The 22467-nt window shown below is 41.2% G+C and overlaps 2 protein-coding genes across 2 annotated transcripts in view; both read right to left on the reverse strand.

The window, feature by feature from the left end:
• Window positions 1-8723: 8723 nt before the first annotated feature.
• LOC102392120 (orphan sodium- and chloride-dependent neurotransmitter transporter NTT5) lies at window positions 8724-13235 on the reverse strand. Its single transcript, XM_025269497.3, has 6 exons — window positions 12943-13235; window positions 11404-11590; window positions 10813-11014; window positions 10536-10695; window positions 9285-9447; window positions 8724-9049 (listed from the first exon to the last, which is right to left on the reverse strand). Exons 1-6 carry the CDS (start codon window positions 12984-12986, stop codon window positions 8768-8770), a joined length of 1038 nt encoding a protein of 345 aa, XP_025125282.3. The 5' UTR covers window positions 12987-13235; the 3' UTR covers window positions 8724-8767.
• Window positions 13236-13283: 48 nt separating this feature from the next.
• The window catches only part of SLC6A16 (solute carrier family 6 member 16), a 61518-nt gene continuing 52334 nt past the window's right edge, over window positions 13284-22467 (reverse strand). Inside the window, exon 13 of the mRNA XM_025269500.3 lies at window positions 13284-15291. Coding sequence (XP_025125285.3) covers window positions 15232-15291 — 60 coding nt within the window. The 3' untranslated portion in view covers window positions 13284-15231. The remainder of the gene's footprint in view (window positions 15292-22467) is intronic.

Below are 22467 nucleotides of genomic sequence, written 5' to 3' on the forward strand. Positions count from 1 at the left end.
TTATATGCAAAGTAAATCATTCGAAATGGTAGGTTGGATGAACCTCAACCTGGAATCAAGATTGCCGGGAGAAATATCAACAACCTTAGATATGCAGATGATACCACTCTAAAGGCACAAAGTGAAGAGGAACTAAAGAGCCTCTTGATGAGGGTGAAAGAGGAGAGCAAAAAAACTGGCTTAAAATTCAACATTCAAAAAACTAAGATTATGGCATCTGGTCACATCACTTCCTGGCAAATAGAAGAGGAAAAAGTGGAGGCAGTGACAGATTATATTTTCTTGGGTTTCAAAATCACTGTGGACGGTGACTGCAGCCATGAAATCACAAGGTGCAATTAACAAGGTGCAAGCATTTGTGTATTACCTCAGAGTCAACATTATCTTCATTCAGTTCAGTTCAGTTCAGTTGCTCAGTCATGTCCAACTCTTTGCGACCCAATGAATCGCAGCACGCCAGGCCTCCCTGTCCATCACCAACTCCCAGAGTTCACTCAGACTCACGTCCATCGAGTCAGTGATGCCATCCAGCCATCTCATCCTCTGTCGTCCCCTTCTCCTCCTGCCCCCAATCCCTCCCAGCATCAGAGTCTTTTCCAGTGAGTCAACTCTTCGCGTGAGGTGGCCAAAGTACTGGAGTTTCAGCTTTAGCATTATTCCTTCCAAAGAAATCCCAGGGCTGATCTCCTTCAGAATGGACTGGTTGGATCTCCTTGCAGTCCAAGGGACTCTCAAGAGTCTTCTCCAACACCACAGTTCAAAAGCATCAATTCTTAGGCGCTCAGCTTTCTTCACAGTCCATCTCTCACATCCATACATGACCACTGGAAAAACCATAGCTTTGACTAGACGGACCTTTGTTGGCAAAGCTTTTCAATATGCTATCTAGGTTGGTCATAACTTTTCTTCCAAGGAGTAAGCGTCTTTTAATTTCATGGCTGCAATCACCATCTGCAGTGATTTTGGAGCCAAAAAAAATAAAGTCTGACACTGTTTCCACTGTTTCCCCATCTATTTGCCATAAAGTGATGGGACCAGATGCCATGATCTTCATTCCCTGAATTATCTTCATTACCTCCACCATAGTTTGGTCTCATGTCAAACAACAGAGTGGGGAACACAGCCCTGCCCATCCACAGAAAATTGGATTAAAGGTTTACTGAGCATGGCCCCATCATGGCATTAGAACAAGAGCCAGTTTCCCCATCAGTTAGTCTCTCCTATCAGGAAGCTTCCATAAGCTTCTTATCCTTATCAGAGGGCAGACAGAATGAAAACCACAGTCACAGAAAACTAATCAAACTGATCACATGGACCACAGCCTTGTCTAACTCAATGAAACTGTGAGCTAAGTGAACAATGCAAAGAAATAGAGGAAAACAATAGAATGGGAAAGACTAGAGATCTCTTCAAGAAAATTAGAGATACCAAGGGAACATTTCATGCAAAGATGGGCTCAATAAAGGACAGAAATGGTATGGAGCTAACAGAAGCAGAAGAGATTAAGAAGAGGTGGCAAAAATACATTAAAAAAACTGTAAAAAAAAGATCTTAATGACCCAGATAACCACGATGGTGTGATCACTGGACTAGAGCCAGACATCTTGGAGTGCAAAGTCAAGTGGGATTTAGGAGGCATCACTACGAACAAAGCTAATGGAGGTGACAGAATTCCAGTTGAGCCATGTCAAATCCTAGAAGATGCTGCTCTTAAAGTGCTGCACTCAATATGCCAGCAAATTTGGAAAACTCAGCAGTGGCCACAGGACTGGAAAAAGGTCAGTTTTCATTCCAATCCCAAAGAAAGGCAATGCCAAAGAATGCTCAAACTACCGCACAATTGCACTCATCTCACATGCTAGCAAAGTAATGCTAAAAATTCTCCAAGCCAGGCTTCAACAGTACATGAACTGTGAACTTCCAAATGTTCAAGTTGGATTTAGAAAAGGCAGAGGAACCAGAGATCAAATTGCTGGATCCAACATCTGTTGGATCATTAAAAAAGCAAGAGAGTTCCAGAAAAACATCTACTTTTGCTTTATTGACTAAGCCAAAGCCTTTGACTATGTGGACCACATGAACTGTGGAAAATTCTTAAAGAAGTGGGAATACCACATCACCTGACCTGCCTCCTAAGAAATCTGTATGCAGGTCAAGAAGCAACAATTAGAACTGGACATTGGACAACAGACTGGTTCCAAATCAGGAAACGAGTATGTCAGGGCTGTATATTGTCACCCTGCTTATTTAACTTATATGCAGAGTACATCATGAGAAATGCTGGGCTGGATGAAGCAAAAGCTGGAATCAAGATTTCCAGAAGAAATATCAATAACCTCAGATATGCAGATGACACCCCTTATGGCAGGAAGTGAAGAAGAACTAAAGAGCCTCTTGATGAAAGTGAAAGAGGAGAGTGAAAAAGTTGGCTTAAAACTCAACTTTCAAAAAACTAAGTGTTGCCCTAATTGGTCTAGGAGCGAGCAATGAGAATGAAGACAGAACACGAAATCTGTTGCAATGGGTCCAGGGACCTGCAACCTCTGTTGGACTGAGGTGCAGAGTCCACTCTGAGTCCAACTCTTATTCCTAATTGCAGACTACAAGACTTTCTCAGATTTTATTTTTTTCAAGACTCATGCTGTGTTAATCATGTACTCCTAAATGTCATGGACTACACTGACATAGTCCAGATTTCCTTGTGTTTACCCCAGACCTTTCCCTTCTGGGCTAGTCTCAGGAATTAACAAGAGCATAGGCAGCATAAATGCCTGGTGCCGACCTGCTGTTCCAAGGTCCTTGCTTTCATGATCCCAGTCATACTCCGTTCTGGGTCTGGCCTTGGGGTTTGTAATAAGGCGATTATTCTTAGGAAAAAAGTGAAAGATAACCATTAACATAGTTTCTTAATATATGCTGTTTTCCCAGGTGCTATTTCTGTGAAATTTCTCAAGGCTGTGAAAGTACATTATTGGGAGTTCCCACTACAAAGAAGATCATGGCATCTGGTCCCCTCACTTCATGGCAAATAGATGGGGAAACAATGGAAACAGCGAGAGACTTTACTTTTTGGGGCTCCAAAATCACTGCAAATGGTGACTGCAGCCATGAAATTAAAAGACACTTGCTCTTGGAAGAAAAGCTATGACCAACCTAGACAGCATATTAAAAAGTGGAGACATTACTTTGCTGACAAAGGTCTGTCTAGTTAAAGCTATGGTTTTTCCAATGGTCATGTATGGATGTGAAAGTTGGACGATAAAGAAGGCTGGGCGCTGAAGAACTGAACTGTGGTGTTGGAGAAGATTCTTGAGAGTCCCTTGGGCAGCAAGGAGATCAAACCAGTCAGTCCTAAAGGAAATCAACCCTGAATATTCATTGGAAAGCCTCATGCTGAAACTGAAGCTCCAATACTTTGGCCACTTTATGGGAAGAGCTGACTCATTGGAAAAGACTCTGATGTTGGGAAAGATTGAAGGTAAGAGAAGAGGGCAACAGAGGATGAGATGGTTGGATGGAATCATCGACTCAATGGATATGAGTTTGAGCAAACTCCAGGAGATAGTGAAGAACATGGAATCCTGGCATGCTGCAGTCCATGGGGTCGCAAAGGGTCAGACACGACTGAGTGACTGAACAACAACACATAAGTAGCAGTGAGCTGGATTTAAAACAATTCAGTCTTCAATAGTTGCCTTTTTACTAGCCCATGTGTAAATAATTGCAATTACTAGTATGTGTGGATTTATTTCTAATATTTTATCTTCTGCTTGTCCCACTTTTTCTTTATTAGCTTTTGACATTTTGTTCTGCATTCTTTTGGACTGATTCCCACCGCCGCTGCTGGTGTGTGAATGCAGCAGCAGTTACTAGTGTTTTCTAAGAGCAGTGTTCCCCGGTTCTTGCAGCCTTCTCATTCTGGTGAATAGAGTGTGAACAAAAGTGACATGCTTCACTTTCACATCTGGCCCATAAAACTCATTCTCTTTCCACGTGCACCAGCTCACTGGAAAGAACTCCAGAACCTAGAGGAGGGAAGAGCCCTAAGATGAAAGAAAGAGCACCACCCCCATTCCAGGCTATATTGTTCTGTATTCTGGTGTAAGCAGGAAATAAAATTTGATTGTTGGAAGTCACTGAGATTTTGTTTGATCTGTTAGAGAGGCCATCATTATTTACCTTAGCTAATACAGAAATTCGGAGAAGGCAATGGCACCCCACTCCAGTACTCTTTCCTGGAAAATTCCATGGATGGAGGAGCCTGGTGGGTTGCAGTCCATGGTGTCGCTGAGGGTCGGACACAACTGAGCGACTTCACTTTCACTTTTCACTTTCATGCATCGGAGAAGGAAATGGCAACCCACTCCAGTGTTCTTGCCTGGAGAATCCCAGGGACGGAGGAGCCTGGTGGGCTGCCGTCTATGGGGTCGCACAGACTCGGACACGACTGAAGTGACTTAGCAGCAGCAGCAATACAGAAATTATAAATTGTTCCTTTTTTAGTAGTTATCCTTGAAATTTTAACATGCATTTTTATCGGCGTCTAAAGATCAGTGTTTATCGTTCTGCTGAGTGTATCATTCTCCGTCTCTAGCTATGTATTATACATAGCTGCCCAGTATTTTAGCTATTTGTCAGTTTTTTAACCATACAAATTAACTATTGCTATTATTGCTTTATAAGATTTAACATGTGTTTACATTACCCACATTATCATCATTTTCTTGGCTCAGCATTTCTTCTGTCTCAGTCTCAGACCTGCCTTCTGGGATCATTTTACTACTCCTTGAGATATATTCTTTTTTAAAGTTAAAAAAATTTTTTTTAATTAAAAAAATTATTAGATTTTTTGCTGCATTGGGTCTTCATCACCATGTTCGAGGGCTACTCTCCAGTTGTAGTGCACAGGCTTCTCATTGCAGCGGCTTCTCCTGTTGTGGAGCATGGGCTCTACGGCACTTGGGCTTCAGTAGTTACAATGCACAGGCTTAGTTGCCCCACAGCATGTGGAATCTTCTTGGATCAGAGATCAAACCTGTGTCCCATGCACTGGCAGGCGGATTCTTAACCACTGGAACACCAGGGAAGTCCTCCTTGAAGTATATTCTTTACCAAAGATTTGTGGGTGGAAAACTGTTGTGCTTCCCTGAAAAATCTCTATTTTGCTTTGTTCTGGAGAAATTGGTTTTGCTGGATTTACGTTTTTAAGTTGACAGTTACTTTCACCTCTTGGCAGATACTCTTCTGCTGTACCCTGTATTCTCTTGCAGTTGATAAGAAACCAGCTGTGGACTGTCATTCCTTTTTGTACATTTTATTTATTTATTTTTGGCTGCGTTGGGTCTTTGCTGCTGCAGGAGGGCCCTTCTCCAGTTCCCGAGAGCATGGCTACTCTTCGTTGCGTTGTGAGGGCTTCCTGTGGTGGCTTCTTCCTGGAGCAGGGATCAAACCTGTGTCCCCTGAATTGGCAGGCGGATTCCTATCCACTGCACCAATAGGGAAGTTCTGTCATTCCTTTTGATGGAAGAAATTTTCACATATTGAGGTATATGAAAGTCATTCTAACTTATACATGATGTAACTTAAGCTTTATGATAACCAAAACAGCCCGCCTGTGGCCTATCAAACATATGTGGCTCAGTTCAGTTCAGTCGCTCAGTCATGTCCGACTCTTTGCCATCCCATGAACTGCAGCATGCCAGGCTTCCCTGTCCATCAGCAACTCCCGAAGCTTGATCAAACTCATGTCCTTTGAGTCATTGTACATCTGCTTTAACCATTAAAGAAAATAATGCATTTTAAAAAGTAAAAATGGAGTGATTGCAGTTCAGGCATCCAAATTGGAGCTGGATGGCCATTGTGGATATGGTTTCAGACAGGTTCCTCCATCAACTGAGAACTTGAATTTTCTGGACTGTATCAGACTCAAAGACACCAACAGACATTCTCAAAACAGTGTCTGCTGGCAGCTGGCAGCTGCAACCTGAGATCTCAGGGTCTTCCCGTAAAACTAGGCAACCATTTTGGGCCCCAACCAACCCTTGCTTAATAAGCATCTTTATTTCTTGCAGCCTCTGATTATAATCTTGATAAAAAAACTTAGTTTTGCAGTTTTTGCCTTTATAAGCCACCTCCATCTTGTAGTCTAGCAGAACACAATTCAAGTGCTTCTTGACTCTGTATTTCCAGGGGTGTAGCTCTCAGTTTGGCTCAAATAAAACTCTTTTCCAGTCCTAATAATAGATTTTTATTGTTTCTGTTGATACGTTATAGGCAATGTCTTTTCTGCCTGGTTGCTCTTTATTTTGGGGATACTGCAGTTTCCTTTTATTTGATCTTTTCAATTTGTTATGTTTCCTCAGTCCAAGGATTTGAGTCTTTCCTTGATTTGGGGAATATGGTCATCTTTTTATTTGTCTTTGTATACTGTCTCTCCCGTAGTCTTTCAAAGATCTCTTTTTGGAATTCCTATTAGAGGTGTGTTGAACTTTGTCCCACTATCCTCCATGTCTCTTAAACTCATATTGTTTTTATTGGAGTATAATTGCTTCACAATGTTGTGTTTCTGCTGCACAATGACATAAATCAGCTATATAGATCAGTTATATGCATACATATATCCCCCCACTCTTGGAATCTCCCCCCACACCCAGTCCCACCCATCTAGGTCACCATAGAGCATCAAGCTGAGCAGCTCCCTGTGCTATACCACAGGTTCCCATTAGCCATCTATTTTACACACAGTAGTGTATTTATGTCAAACCCAATCCTCCAATTCATCCCACCTTCCCCTGTGTGTCCACATGTCCATTCTCTGTCTGCATCTCTATTCCTGCCCTGGAACTAGGTTTATCTGTACCATTTTTCTGGATTCCACATATGTGTATTAATATAGGATATTTGTTTTTCTCTTTCTGACTTACTTCCTTGTGTATGGCAGACTCTAGGTTCATCCACATCTCTACAAATGACCCAATTCCATTCCTTTTTATGGATGAGTAATATTCCATTGTATACATGTACCACATCTTTATCCATTCATCTGTCAATGGACACTTAGGTGTAAACTCATATTTTTAATGCCATGGTTTCTCTGTGCTACATCATTATGCTCTCTTTAGATTTGTCTCTCTTCTTAGTTTTTTAATTTGTTGTTTAACCTACCCATTGATGTTTTAAATCCAAATGATTTTTTCATTTCTAAAAGTTCTTTTTGGTCCTTTTTCAAATACCCTGATCATTTCTGAGAATCTCTTGCTCCTCATTCTTAATTTCAACTCTTTCTTTTTGTCTTTAAATATATTAAGCACATTTATTCTATATTATATACTTGATAATTCTGATATATAAGGTTTTTGCAGGTCTGATTCTGCTCATTGTTGATGCTAATCCTCCCTTTAGGGTGCCTCATTTCCTTGCATATTTTGTGATTTCTTTTTGTTATCTCATGTTCATTGGTAGTTTATTGGTGGGAATCCTGTGAAGCCTGGTAGAAGTTGTGTTTCCCCGAGATTATTTATATGTACTTACGACAGGTGCTGGGGCAAGGTGCTATCCACCAGACACCTCTTATGCTCATCCCAACTTGGATTTTTCAGATTATGCCAGTTGTGTGAATTTGAACCAAAATTCCATAAGAGTTACAAATTCTCAAAAAATAAACTATTTCTTTCCTATCAAAGACAGCAACAGACATATGCATTTTATTGTTATTTAACTCTTTCACAGAGAGTACAGTCTTTAAGTTTTCTATGTACAGGGGTTTCTTTTTCTTTCATGGAACCAAGGCTTTGTCTTCACCTAGCCCTTGAAATCAAAATCCCTAACTTACCAGACAGTGGCAATTCCCCCAAAGTGATCACTAGCTTTACTACCTTACCTATCTTAATTCAAGTTTAGAATTAATTTTTGACCTCTTAAAGATTTCTTCTAATTTATTCTAAGCTCATTTACACATTTGAAGAGGATGGTTGATATATTTTATGCTACATTTAGGTGTCTTGTAATAAAGTGTGTTTTGTCTTATTTTTTCGTCACGTTGCCCAAAATGAGTCCTCCTTGGGTTTTCTTCAGTTTCTGCAGTCAGCCTCTACTCTCCCCTCATTCCCTGCCAAATAGCCTTCTTTCAAACTTCCAGACCACCTTAGTAGAAAATACAATGTTGTGAAGTTTTAAGCCCCTTGGTATTTAAAAGATATTGACAAGGTCACCAATTAGCAGATAGTTAGCTACTTTGCCATAATCAGTGACTCTACTCTATTTAGCCTAATGTACTTATAGGAAGAACCAGGAAGAGAGAACCTGGCGTTCTAGCATTTGAATTTAACAATCAATGGGAGGCAATACTGGAAACTTGGATTTTCTTTATGACAAAAGTAAAGTTTCACTGAACTGATTAATTTACCAGGATTATTTTTGCCCTGATTTCATAGGGACCAGACCTTATACAGACCAATTCCAAGAGGAAAGTAGCCTAGGAGAAGTAGTATCAGCATTTACCATTAACCAAATACCAGAAGTCAAGAACACCATTGTTATAGGTCTGGTGAGGGAAAGTGTGGGAAATACAGGGAATGACTGCTAATGTTAATCCCTATCAGGCCAGAAAAACTCTGCCAGTCCAGGAAAACTAGTATTTGGATCCAGTTACATTAGCAGTTTCTGCATTTGCCTCTTCTAATACAAGTTGCCAACCAGAGAGTTCCACCTTGATAAAGGAGTGATGTTGTGCCAAATGAACCAAGTCTTTATTTCCAATAGGAATTATTCACAGGACAGAAAGTTTTCCCTCTGTTTTTGGTTTATCCATTTTAATAATCTTTTGTCTTTTTTGCCTCACTTGAAGCCGTGGACCAACCTTCGGTGAGTCCCCCTTAGCTTCAGGTTGGAAGGTTATTATGGCCGTATTGTGGCTCATGGAGACAGGAGAAGCCACCCGAATGATGATGGTGTAGAAGAAGTAGACAGGGACAGGCAGGACGGTGATGATGACGAGGAATATAAGCAAGGCTTTAGCCCATGATGGATAAATTCGGGTCACCTCATGTGACTATGGAGAAAAGGGAAGAAGGTTTAGAATGCCCAGGTTCTCTGAAGTGGAAGGCTGAAGAGGGTAGGGATAGGAGACAAACCAAGGCAACAGACTAAATAAATGAATCCCCAGGGAATCAGATGAGTGTGTCCTAGTTGTAAGAGTGGACTTAGGAGTGGGAGTGGGGAGGAAAAAAAGTGGACTGAAAAGTCTCATGTCCACTCCTTAGGGGGGTCTGGGGAGGGAGGCTCACAATTCTTGAGTCCCAGGCCAAGTAGGTGATCTCCTTCACAGACAGGTGAATCAGGGTGCTTAAAAACAGGACTAGCAGCACAAATGGAGACAGAAAACACCACAGCCAACGATAGATGGGGGAGATGGGGCGGCCCATCATGATACTCAGGTCTGTAAGGAACCTGGGAGGAAGGGTCACAAGACTTTGGGAGGTCCATTCAAGACTTACCCAGCCTTGGTGTGGGGGTCAGTCCAAACCTAACCTGGAAGAAAACCCTTAACATTTCTTAAACCTTTCTGTTCACACCTCCACAACCAGCCTTCTTGCCACTAATTCATCCACTTTTAGTCTGGTTTCTGTCCCAGCCCCAGGGTTTTTCTTTTAAATCTCTCTCCTCCATCACCCTTCAGGATAAAAACCCAACTTTCTGAAAGTAGGTTCTTTAAGCCCACACATCCAGCTTTCTTTGGTGAACCTTCTTAATCCCAATACATACAATTCAGGTTCCTTCTGCTTAGAACACCCTTCTCTCTTTCTCTCCCTTGACAAACTTCTCCTTCATCTTTCTATATTCTATTCATGCATCCTCTCCTTGACTGACTCTTCGATCTTCTTTAGATAAAAATCTGTGTTTCTAGAGTGCCCTCAGTTGCCTCCATCCTGCTCAAGGATATGTCTTTCTCCTTGGACTCTGAGAGCAGAAACTAAATTTAATTTATCTCAATATTCCCCAGTACTCACCACAAGGCCTACCTGGCACATAGGAGGCTCTAAGAAATATTTGAGAGTGACTGGTTGCATGAAGGAACAAACTGATGCCAAGAGTCACTATCACCTATAAACACTGCCACCCTTGGATTACACGGGGCTTCTCAAATGGTAGTGTGCATATGAATCACTTGGGGTTCCTATTAAAATACAGATACAGATCCAAAGGTCTGGGGTGGAGCCTGAGAGTCTGCATCTCTGATAAGCTTCCAGGTGCTGCCAATGCCACTGGTCCACAGAGCAAGCTTTCAGAAGCAAGGGATTACACATTTCAGATGTCCACACTACCCTGGTTGAAAGAAGAGCTCAGGAGCCCCTAGGACTTGATCTAGACTGCTCGCCACTTTCCCACTTTATATTGATATTCCCCTGGAACCAGCATGCTCTTCTTTTTTCCCATCCTCTTGGGATCTCTCCATATGCCCTGGGATAAGAGCCTGGCAGTGAGAGCAAAAGGGACTCTAAGTTGTGTGGCAGGAAATTCTGGGATTGGGACATCACCTCCTGGCCCCATAGATCCAGGCCATGGCGATGGTCTCCAAGATGACGATGAAGAAAAGGGGCAGAGATACCCAGTAGTCATCCAGCAGGTTCACGTAGTAGCTGCCTGAGGGCCTCACAAAAAGGAGGCTGCCCAGGAACATAGGCACACAGACACCCACTAGAGAGAAACACCAGATATAAATCAAGGTCAGTGTCGAACCTGTGCTGTATAAGTCCCATTGGGGTTACACTAAATGATGGCCATAGGTGGGAGTAGAGTCGTAGGTCCGAGTACCTGTGAGCAGCTTTGAATGCTCCCTGAGGGAAGAGAAAGTATCCTGGAGAGGGGTGATGATGCCTTGTATGATTCCTATCACAGTGCTCAGCCCCAGGTTCACCAGCAACAGGAAGGTAATGATGGACCAGAAGGTGGGTCCAGAAAACAAAGAGACGATGTCACTAAATGTCACAATGACCACACCTGGACCGATCATAACCTGTGAATGAAGGAAAGAATGGTGAGGGCTCTGAGCTCAGTCTGGGGAGCCCTAACTCTGTTTCCATCCTCTCCCCTAGAAAACTATCTGTAGCCCAGTTCATGGCTATTATTATACTCATTTGGCCTTGAGGCATGAAGATTTCCTCCTGGTCTAGCAACTCTTTGGGGTTGGGGTAAAGAAGCTTATATGAATTCTAGTGCTTTGTGCTGCAAAGGCTACAACTGCCTTATCACAAAAGGATACTATGAATCTTGGTCTTGGTTGTCCAAGATGCTTCTGAGAATTGCCTTTCCGAATTCTACAGACACCTAAGCAATGTGGAAGTTTCTGGTGCTCTGGGGGCTTTGAGGGGAACTCTACAGCCCTATCCCCAACCCCCTACCTACCTTATTCAATTCCTTAGATAAGTCACAATCGGTCAAATTGGGTAGGATTCTGCTTTTGATGTGTTCAGGGAGGTTGTTGAGCCACTTGGGGTAGATGGAGCTCGGATCATGGTACAGACTGTCTGGAGGGTGGGCCTCAGGAGGCAGGACCTGGGCAATGACCAGATCCATCACTTTTTCAGCATTCCTGGGGACAGGAGTAGAATTATATAGAACCATTTGGCCTTTGATGATAACCTCCTCCCTCAGCCTCTAGATGAAGAGGGAAATTACTAGCCTAAAGTTTTTGATTTGATTAAAGTAGGGCCTGCACTGAATCCTAGGTATCCAGGATCCTGCATGCCACCTATTTTCATAATCACAGAAATGTCTGTGTGAGGCCAGAGAATTTCTGACTGAGGCAGACTCTTGGAGGGGTCTTTCCTATAGTACCATTGAGGGTTTTCAGATTTTTACCTCCTACTAGACAATCTCAGGATAATGTTACGGCTTCCCAGCTTTCTTGACCTGCTGGCCTCTTCAACTTCCTTACTCACAACTCTCTCAACCTTCTATACTTCAGCTGTCCTCAATTACTAAGCCTTTTTCAACTTGCCATGCTCTCTCGATTGTCTTAGTGTCTTTAGTCCCTGATGTTCTCTCTGCTTAGAACTATCCTATTCTATCTGCACTTAGTCTACCCCAATTCTACCCCCTAAACATTCTCCACTTGGCAAATTCCTACAAATCCTGACTCAGCTCACTGTACTATTTACTGCCATGGAAATCTGTTCATGATCTCTTATGAGGGCAAATCAACAAACTGCAGAAAAGTAGTATGGTATAGGCCAATTTTTTTAAAAATGGCATGTTTTTATATATGGGTCTGTGAATTGGAAACACTTGAAAGAACACTCCCAGTGATTACTTGTCAGGAAACAAACTCAGCTCAGGATTGCCTCTACCAGGAAACCTTCTCTGACTTCTCCCAGTTAGTAGCTCCCTCCTCTGTGTCCACTCATCATCCCTACTACTAGTCCTCATCTAGTTTGTGATTATCTGTTTACTATTTGCTTCCTCATTTTCTTGAAGTCAGGGATGGTAGTCTAGTTTACCATTGGCTGTGTTGCCAGAGCTCAACACAGGGGCTGGTAGATAGGAGATGTTTTTATAAACGTCTGATGAGCATTTTTGGAATGAACCTTATAGGAGAAGAAAATGGGGAACGGGCTATGGGGACCCTGGTGCAGCAGGACCCTTTTTTGTCTAATGGTTCAGCTGAAAGTATCCTCTAATTTGTCCATGGCAGCCTCCAGTTAAGAATTGGGTGAACACACTTTTGAAAACTTCCAACTTTGGGAATTTCCTAGTTTAGAAAAGCATCTCTGAAAGAGACAGAGGTGGTAGGATTCAGGTGTTTCTAAGGTTTAGGATGCTCCAATTTGAGGACCCCATATTGACAGCCAGCTTCCTTGAGTGATGGGAGCCCGGACTGGAGTTGTGTGGGCTATTTCTAAGACTGGTTTTTGTGATGATCTCCATATGAAAGATTGGGCTCACATCAAGTAACATTTTTCGTTGTTTTTTGTGGCCAAGTGGCCCATTACAGCAAATACAAACACTGTGGTAGTCAGTGAGACAAGCAAGTTGAGAAAAGCCACAGCATAGGCATCAATGACACAGTTATTGGACCGAGGGATATATGAGCTGATTGCTGTGAAGCTGCCAAAGCCAGGGCCCAAGGACAAAAACAGCTGGTTTCCTGTTCGGCGCCACACTTCCACAGAATACAGGGCTGGTACCTGAGAAGGAAAAGTACCGTGTAAATGGGGATACAAAGAGGGGAGAGACAAGCCATGATGGAGGTAGAAGATGAGAAGGGAGCGAAAGAGGGAGCTAGGAGGGTTTCTATCAGACTATTAATCCTACTATTTGGATAAGAGACTTAAAGAGTGGGTGATGCCTTACCTTGGCAGCCAACAAATTCTTGAGGCCAAAATATGCGCCTTTCATCGTGAGACTCCGGATAAGAAGAGAGAAAAGGATGATGTAGGGAAGGAGTACTGAGATATACAGCATCTGAGTAGGAAGTATGATTCACAAAGAAAAGTTCAGCAGAGGCAGAAGTCTGTAGAGTGAGATCAAAGGCTATTGGGAATCAGAGGGAGGTCAGATTAGAGGGAATGAGAAGTTGGAGACGTATAGGCATCAAGTTAGGAGAATATTAGGGGATCTCAGATAGTAGGAAGTCCACCGCATTAGTAAGTCAGAGGGTAGCTCACCTTCCCAGTGGACTTTGGCCCTTTGATCATGGAGATGCAGATGATTAACCAGATCACAAGGACAGAGGCACTCAAATGCATGACTGGTTTCCCATCTATCTCAATTTCATCTGTGGCCTTCAATACCTTCCGGTACCAGAAGTATGTGGTGGGGCTGGTCCGTGCGCATTCAGAATCTGAGGTGAACTGGCCATGGAGGAAACTGCAAGGCCAGGTGTGCCTCCCCCTTCTTCACATCCACCCACTCCTTCCAGTCCCATTTCATCGTATTCTCCCAAGGATCCTTTTCCTACTTCATTCCTCTGTCCTTTCAGCCCTCCCATTTACCCTTTTCTTCCCTCACTTCTCACCAATACTGGAATTCTTTAATAGGGGGCACAATAACCAAGGTAGTGGAGACTGGAAAGACTGAACCAAATAGAAGAGATTCCATGCCATGAGCACACTGTAGTACAAGCCCACGATGATGCACACCTAGGGACCATGAAGAGTTCTGGAGATGGGAAAAAGGTAGGCTAGCCGGAGGGAGAGCTGGGGAACCGAACAGACTTCACCCTTGGAAGCGAAGTCAGGGGACCCATTCCAGGATGAGGGTTAGGATGGGGATGGGGTGTAAAGGGTAGGCCTGGGCAGCCCAGAACTCCTCACCATGAAGCTTGTATACCCTACACCACCAATCCAGGGGCTGATGACCTTCCACACACCAATGCTGCCCTGACGCATCCTCTGACCAGCTGCCATCTCCAGGAAGAGGAGAGGAATCCCAACCAAAAACATCATCAGGATGTAGATGATGAGAAAACTGCCTGTGCAGGGATTCAAGAAGGAGCTCTTAGAACCAACCATCTGGCCTGGCCTTCTTCATAGGTCCAGGAAGACATGGTCCCCACCAGTGACCTCCCTCAGGGCCACAGGCATCAAGGGTCAACTGCTTCCACATCCCTCACAGTCCCAGGTGTCTAGCCCCCAATTCCTGGAAGACCAAGATACCTAGTGTCTCTTGCCTTGACCCAGGCCTCTAGCTTCACCGTTCTTATGAAACTAAGTATTCAGATATCCTGCTCCCACCCTCCCAAGGTTCCAGGGGTTCAGGTACCTGGCCCCTGCCTTGGTCAGTTTCCCAAATCCTGAGCCCCTACATATCTCAGGGACCCCAGAGTAGCCAGGACAAGTCTCTGGCTCCTCACCCCCTTGTGGGTCCATGATTTCTGGTCCCCAGGCTTACCACCTCCATTGTGAAAACACAGATAAGGAAAGCGCCAGATGGTGCTCAGCCCCACAGAGAAGCCCACCTGGGCCAGGAGATACTCAGTTTTATTGGCCCAGATTGGCCGTTCATGGGGGGCTTCATCCTTTGGCTCATCTTTTTTTGGGGTCTCCAGTATGTCTTCATTATCTTCATCAGACCAAACGTGTGCTGACAGAAGGTCAAACTTCTGGCTCTCCTCAGTAGGCATCTCGGACACTAACTGGTAAGCTGAGGCAGTAGCAGTCAGGGATATGGAAGTTGAAGGCACAGACAGCTGAGATTTCTCTTCCTGAGACTCCATGTCTTCATTGACAGTTGTCATGCTGGGTGAACTCTAATTCCTGCTTCTGCAGGGATGGGGCCTTCTTCCTCGTTGACCTTAAGGACATGAAGAACTGCAGACTTTAGGTTTATGAGCTAAGGGAACATGAGATTAATCCTGCAAAAAACCCCCTGAGTCCTCCCCAACCTTCTTATCCTTATGTGGTAAGAATATGGAGTCTCCACTCTAGAAAAGATCTGTAGGAAATAATAACTTAAAACAATACCATCTACAATACCAAAAGGCTTAAAATAATTTTATGAGGAATAACTTTATAATGAAAAAAAAAGCAAGACCTTTACACACACACACACAAACTATAAAATGTTGTTGAGAGAATAAAGAAGCCCTAAGATGTTCATGAATTGGAAGTCTCAGTAGTCTAACAACATCCATGTTGCCCAATTTGATCTATAGATTCAATACAGTTCTTATTAAAATCACAGCAGGGTCTTTGAGAAAATCAACAAGTGAATTCTAAAGTGTACATGAAAAGCCTAAACTGGTTAACACAATCTTGATGGAGAAGAAAAAATGTAAAGACTAACTATAAAGATATAGTCATTAAAAGAGTATGGTATTGATAGAAGGATCCACGGCACAAATAAATCAATGGAGTAATATGCTACACTGTCCAGTGTGATAACTACTAGCCAGGGGCTATCTAAATTAAAACTAAGTAACATTAACTATTTAGTTCCTCAGTCATACTGCCACATATCAAATGCTTAGCAGACACATGGATACCATATTAGAAGGACAGATATAAAAATTTCCATTATCACAGAAAATTCTCTGGATACCAGTGGGAGAGCTCAGAAACACACTCACATGTATACAGACACCTGATTTACAACAAAGATGGCACCGCAAAGCTGTAGAGAAAGGACACTGCTTTCAGTAAATGACTAGTTGCTTGCGCAATTGGATATCTATACAGAAATAAATGAACCTCGGCCTCCTCAACTTCACACATTAAATAAAAATATATTCAGAGCAGCCTGTAGTTATACAAAAGGTAAAACAATAAGATTTAAGATGAAAACCCCAGGAGAATACCTGTATGACTTGAGGGTAGACACAGATTTCTTCGACAGTACACAAAAAGCACTAGTCATAAAGGAAAAGTTTGACATATTGGACAAAATTAAAAATAGAAGTGTCCTTCAATCAAAAGCTACCATTAATTGAGTAAACACAGACAAGTCACAGAAGATATCTGCAACATACATGGTGGACAGAATCATGCCCTCTTCCAGGATATCCACATCCTAATTCCTGGAACCTGCCAATATGTTACCTCACATTTCTATGTGATTAAATTATGGATCTTGAAATGGGGAGATTATTTGGGATTATCTATGATAGACACATAGATAAGAGAAATGGCAATTCCCGGAGAAGGAAATGGCAACCCACTCCAGTATTCTTGCCTGGAGAATCCCATGGACAGAGGAGCCTGGCAGGCTACAGTCCACGGGGTCACAAAGAGTTGGACACGAATGAGCAACTTCACTCCACTCACTCATGATGGACACAATGTAATTACTGGGTCCTTGTAAGGGAAAGAAGGAGATAGCAGGTTCCAAATCACAAAAGGAAATAGGATAGCAGAAGCAGAAATCGGAGTGATATCCTTTGAATATGTAGAAAGGAGCCATGATTCAAGGAATGTAGATGAATCCTAGTATGTGGAAAAGACTAGGAAATGGCAAAGCTTAGGTCCTATGTAAAGAACACAGGCCTGCTGACAACTTGCTTTTAATTCAGTGACACTGATTTCAGATTTCTGACCTGCAGAACTGTAAGATAATACATTCATGTTGTGTTAAGCCACTAAGTTTGTAGTTATTGTTACAGCAACAAAATACATAATCAAAAACGGCATGTTTTTCCTCTAAAATTTATTTTTAAAAAAACACCCACAAATAAATAACAAAAGGCAGGAAGGGAAAAAGTGGAGGGAAGGGAACAGAAAGCTCAAACAGGCATATTATCAAAGAAGATATACAAATGGCCAAGAAGGAGGAAAAGATACTCAATGCTCAACTTCATTCATCAATAAGAAAATGTAATTTAAAACCACAAATGAGAACAGATGGGTGTATATGTGATAAATCAAGTATGGTAATATGTTAACTGTAGAATCTAGGTTGATGGGTATATGGATGGTCACTGTATAAATCTTTGAATATTTCTGTATGCTTAAGAATTTTTTCACAATAAAATATTTTGAAGGACACCACAATAAGATACCACTATATATCCACTAGACAAGCAAACATGAAAAAGACTGATTAAACCAAATGATGGCATGTGCAGAAACTTCTGGAACTCATATACACTGCTGGTAGGAACACAGATCGCTACAGCCACTTCAGAAAACTAGTTGAATGTACCCACATACTTTAAATATTCTCATACATTATACCCTTTTCAAAGTGATTATCTAACAGAAATGTGTACATAAGTGCGCCAAAACCCACATCCAAGAATGCTCATAGCTGCAATATTCATTACTGCCAAAACCTGAGAACAGCTCAAATTTCAACAGTAGAATTAATAAGTGAGAGTATATTCATATAATGAGGAGACAACAGTAAAGAATTAAATACAGGTATGTGCAACAATCTGGATGAATCTCAAAAATATTTTGAATGAAGGAAGCCAGGCCCAGAAGAATACATACTATATAATTCTATTTATAAGAACAGGCAAAACAAATTTATGGTGTCAGAAGTCAGGATAGCATGCTCACGTTGTGACAATTTATCTAGCCATAATTATGATTTGCACATGCCTTAATATGTGATACTTCAATAAAAGTTTATCTAAAAATAAACATTTGGGGAAAACGCTGGATTTCTATACAAAACAATAAATAGAAAGTGGATTTTAAAAAGAAAGATAGCACAATAGCAACAAAAACTTTATGACATCAAGAAGTAAATATAAACAACATTAAACATCTTAAATAAAAGCAGAAATATTCTATGTTCATGGGCATAAATACTCAGTATGGAATTTCTCCCCCAAATTTATAGATTCAATGCAATTCCAATCAAAATATAAACTTTTTTTTTTTTTTTTTTTTTTCACGAAAGCTAGCAGGATTTTACTCTATATTTATTTGGCTGTGCCAGGCGGCATATGGGATCTTAGTTCCCTGACCAGGGATCAAACTCACACCCCCTGCATTGGAAGTTCAATCTTAACCACTAGGCCACCAGGGAAGTCTCTACAATTTATATAGAGGAATAAAGTGTCAAAAATAATGAAGAGACACCTTCTGTTACTGGCCAAGGTGGAGTAAGCTAACAACATATAACCAATCCTCACTAATTAGTTAAAATCTCTGGATAGAATACAAAAAGCAACTACCTGAGGACTTTGAAAAGTAAATAGCAGCAGTCAGAATGGGTATTTAAGTTAACTTGAACAATGACTTATAATGCAGAGAATGAGTGTCACATATTTTTTCCCTCCTTTGTCTCTGGTCCAAGAATAAGCCAAATCATAGAACTGTACAACAAGCACTAAATGAAAAAAACTTCAGGAGAAATCTCCTATTTCTCAAGGACCAGGAAAAGGAGCTCCTATGCCTACTCCTCCCCCCAAATAGGATGGACGAAATACCAATTTCCCCTTCACAACCTGGAGGCTCACCTCTGAACTACACAAGTATGGAACGAATGCAAAGGAGCACAGCAAGGCTTTGAAAACTGAACAGTGTAGAAACAACTGTCCAAGCCACAGACTAACCCTGGGGTGGCACATGCTAACCCAAACAGCATCACAAAGGCTGTGAAAATTGAACTAACACTAACCACACCCATAGAAGATATGACAAAATTTGTCATATGAACTTAACCAGGTTGACGGTCTGTTAAAACAAAATAAGCAAACAAATTCAACATTCTCCAGAGGATATTAACAGGATCTTGAGTCTCAAGACATAATATTCAAAATTTCCAGGATACAATCCAACATAACTCACCACTTACACACACATACACACACACACAAATCTGACCATTTCCCAAGGGAAAAGACAATAGATGTCAACCCTGAGATGACCCAGATGATGGAATGATTACACAGACTTATTTTAAAATTTTTTATTATTTTTCCAGCTTTAAGGAGGTATGATTGACAAGTAAAAATTGTAGGGACTTCTCTGGTGGTCCAATGGCTAAACTTCATGCTCCCAGTGCAGTGGGCCCAGGTTCAATCTTTGATCAGGGAACTAGAACCCACATGCCACAACTAAAGATCCCCTGTGCTGCAGCTAAGACCCAGTGCAGCCAAATAAATATATACATATGTAAATACATGTTTATATGTATTTTTAAATTATATATATTTATGGTATACATGTGATGTTTTGATATATGTGTACATTGTGAAATGATTACTACAATGAAGTTAATTAACATCTCTCACCTCACACCATTAATTTTGTGAGTGTGGTAAGAATACTTAAAGATCTACTTTCTTAGTAAATTTCAGATTTACCATACATCATTAACTATAAAGTCATTGCGCTGTACATGGAGAACTTACTCATTTTATAATTGAAAGTTTGTTCTCTTTGACCAACAATTTCTTTTCCTCCTTCCCTCTGCCCCTGTAATCACTCTTCTTCTCTTTGTGTGAGTTAGACTTTTTTAGATTCCACATATAAGTGAGATCATGTAGTATTTATCTCTCTGTGCCTGGCTTATTTCACTTGGTTAATGTTCATGAGGGCATCCCCCGTGGGTCAGCGGTAAAGAATCTGCCTGCCAATACAGAAGACTCAGGAGACGCAGGTGCAATCCCTGGGTTGAGGAGATCCCCTGCAGAAGGAAATGGCAAACACCCCAGTATTCTTGCCTGGAAAATCCATGGACAGAGGAGCCTGGTAGGTTATAGTACCGTAAGGTTGCAAAAAAGTCAGATACGACTGAGCACAGCACACAACACAATGTCCATGAGGTTCGCGTGGTCACAAATGGTAGTTTCCTTAAGGTCAATAATATTCCAGGGTGCACATGTGTGTGTGTGTACATGTGTGTGCTATTAATACATTTTCTTTACCCCACTAAACCACTGATGGACACTTGGTTGTTTCCATTTCCTGGCTGTTGAGGTTAATGCTGCAATGAATGTGAGAGTGTCGATATCTCTTCAAGATTCTGATTTCATTTCCTTTCAATATATACCCAGAATTGGGATCGCTGGATCATATGGTAGCTCTATTTTTAATTTTTTGAGGAACTGTCATCGTGTTTTCCATAGAGGCTGTTCCAAGTTACATTTCTACCAACAGGGTATAAGGGCTCCCTTTTCTCCACATCCTTGCCAACACTTGTTATCTTGCGACTTTTTGATAATAGCCACATTAACAGATGTAAGGTGATATCTCATTGTACTTTTGACTCGCATTTCCCTGATTAGTGATTTTGAGCACCTTTTCATATAACTATAGGCAGCCATTTCTATGTCTTCTTGGAAAAAATGTTTATTTTTGAAGTTGGATTTTTTTTTGCCAGAGTTGTATGAGTTCCTTAGTATATTTTGAATGTTAATACCTTATGGATACATGGTTTGCAAATATTTTCTCCCATTTTATAGGATGCCTTTGTATTTTTTTATTGTTTCCTTTGCTGAGGAGAAACTTTTAAATTTAATGCAGTTGTTCTTGCTTTTGTCCTGTGTTTTTGGTATCATAACTCCCTCCCTCCAAATCATTAGTTCTAGGAGTTTTATGGCCTCTGGTCTTCAAACAACACAGAATTGTTTTGTATGGGATTAGATAAGGGTCCTATTTCTTTCTTTTGTATGTGAGAATCCAGTTTTTCCAGAACCATATATTGAACAGAATATCCTTTTCCCACTGTGTATTCTGGGATCCTTTGTTTAAGATTGGGGATTCCCTGGTAGCTCAGCTGGTAAAGGATCCGCCTGCAATTAGGGAGACCCTGGTTCAATTCCTAGGATGGGAAGATCCCCTGGAGAAGGAATAGTCTACCCATTCCAGTATTCTTGGGCTTCCCTGGTGGCTCAGCTGGTAAAGAATCTGCCTGCAGTGCGGTATACCTGGCTTCAATCCCTGGGTTGGGAAGATCCCCTGGAGAAGGGAACAGCTACCCACTCCAGTATTCTGGCCTGGAGAAGTCCATGGACTGTATAGTCCATGGGGTCACAAAGAGTCGGACATGACTGAACAACTTTCGCTTCGCTTGTTTAAGATTAGTTGACTGAATATGTGTGGGCTTATATCCAGGCTCTCTATTCTGTTCATTGGCCTAGGTGTCCGTCTTTATGCCAGTACAATATTGTTTTGATTTACAATAGCTTTGCAATATAATTTGACATTAGGAAATGTGATGCCCCCCAGATTTGTTCTTCTTGCTCAAGATTGCTGTAGCTATTTGAGATCCTTTACAATTCTGTACAAATTTTAAGATTGTTTTTCCTATTTCTATGAAAAACCATCATTGGAATTTTGATAGGGATTGCATTTAATCTGTAAATTACTTTGGGTAGTATGGACATTTTGACAATATTAATTCTTTCAATACATGAACACAGGACACATTTCCATTTATTTTCATCTTATTCAGTTTCTTTCATCAGGGTTTTATAGATTTCAGTGTATAGATATTTCACCTCTTTTTTTAAAATTGTGTTTCACTTTATTGCACTTTGCAGATATTGCATTTTTTTCTAACTGAAGGTTTGTGGCAACCCTGCACTGTAAGATGATGGTTAACATTCTTTTAGCAATAAAATATTTTAAAATTATGTACAATTTTCAGACACAATGCTACTGCACACTTAATCATATGGTAGTTTTACTTTAAAATTTTGAGGAAATTTTTTTATAAAAATAGAAAAATTCATCCTAAAATTCATATGGACTCTCAAGGGATCCCGAATAGCCAAAACAATCTTGAAAAAGAAGAATAAAGCTGGAGGACTCATACTTCCTGATTTCAAACTTTACTACAAAGCTGCAATGATCAAAACGTGTGATACTGACATAAAGATAGACATATAGACCAGTGGATTAGAATGGAGAACCCAGAAATAAAACCCTTACATATACAGTAAATTGATTTTTGACAAGGGTGCTAAGATCATTCAATGGGAGAAGAACAGTATTTTCAATAATTTGCACTGGAAAAACTGGATATCCACATGCAAAAGAATGAAGCTGGACCTTTACCTAACACCCTGTACAAAAA

Source organism: Bubalus bubalis, chromosome 18 (genome assembly GCF_019923935.1).
Source record: "Bubalus bubalis isolate 160015118507 breed Murrah chromosome 18, NDDB_SH_1, whole genome shotgun sequence".
Lineage (NCBI taxonomy): Eukaryota > Metazoa > Chordata > Mammalia > Artiodactyla > Bovidae > Bubalus > Bubalus bubalis.

Excerpts from the sequence above, each read along its gene's own strand:
- LOC102392120 (XM_025269497.3), bottom strand. The coding sequence starts at position 12,986 with ATGGGCCACTTGGCCACAAAAAACAACGAAAAATGTTACTTGAT. Across the intron at positions 11,015-11,403 it reads TATCTAAGGAATTGAATAAG|GTTATGATCGGTCCAGGTGT; the intron begins GTAGGTAGGGGG and ends CTTCATTCACAG. Across the intron at positions 9,448-10,535 it reads TGGATCTATGGGGCCAGGAG|GTTCCTTACAGACCTGAGTA; the intron begins GTGATGTCCCAA and ends CCTTCCTCCCAG.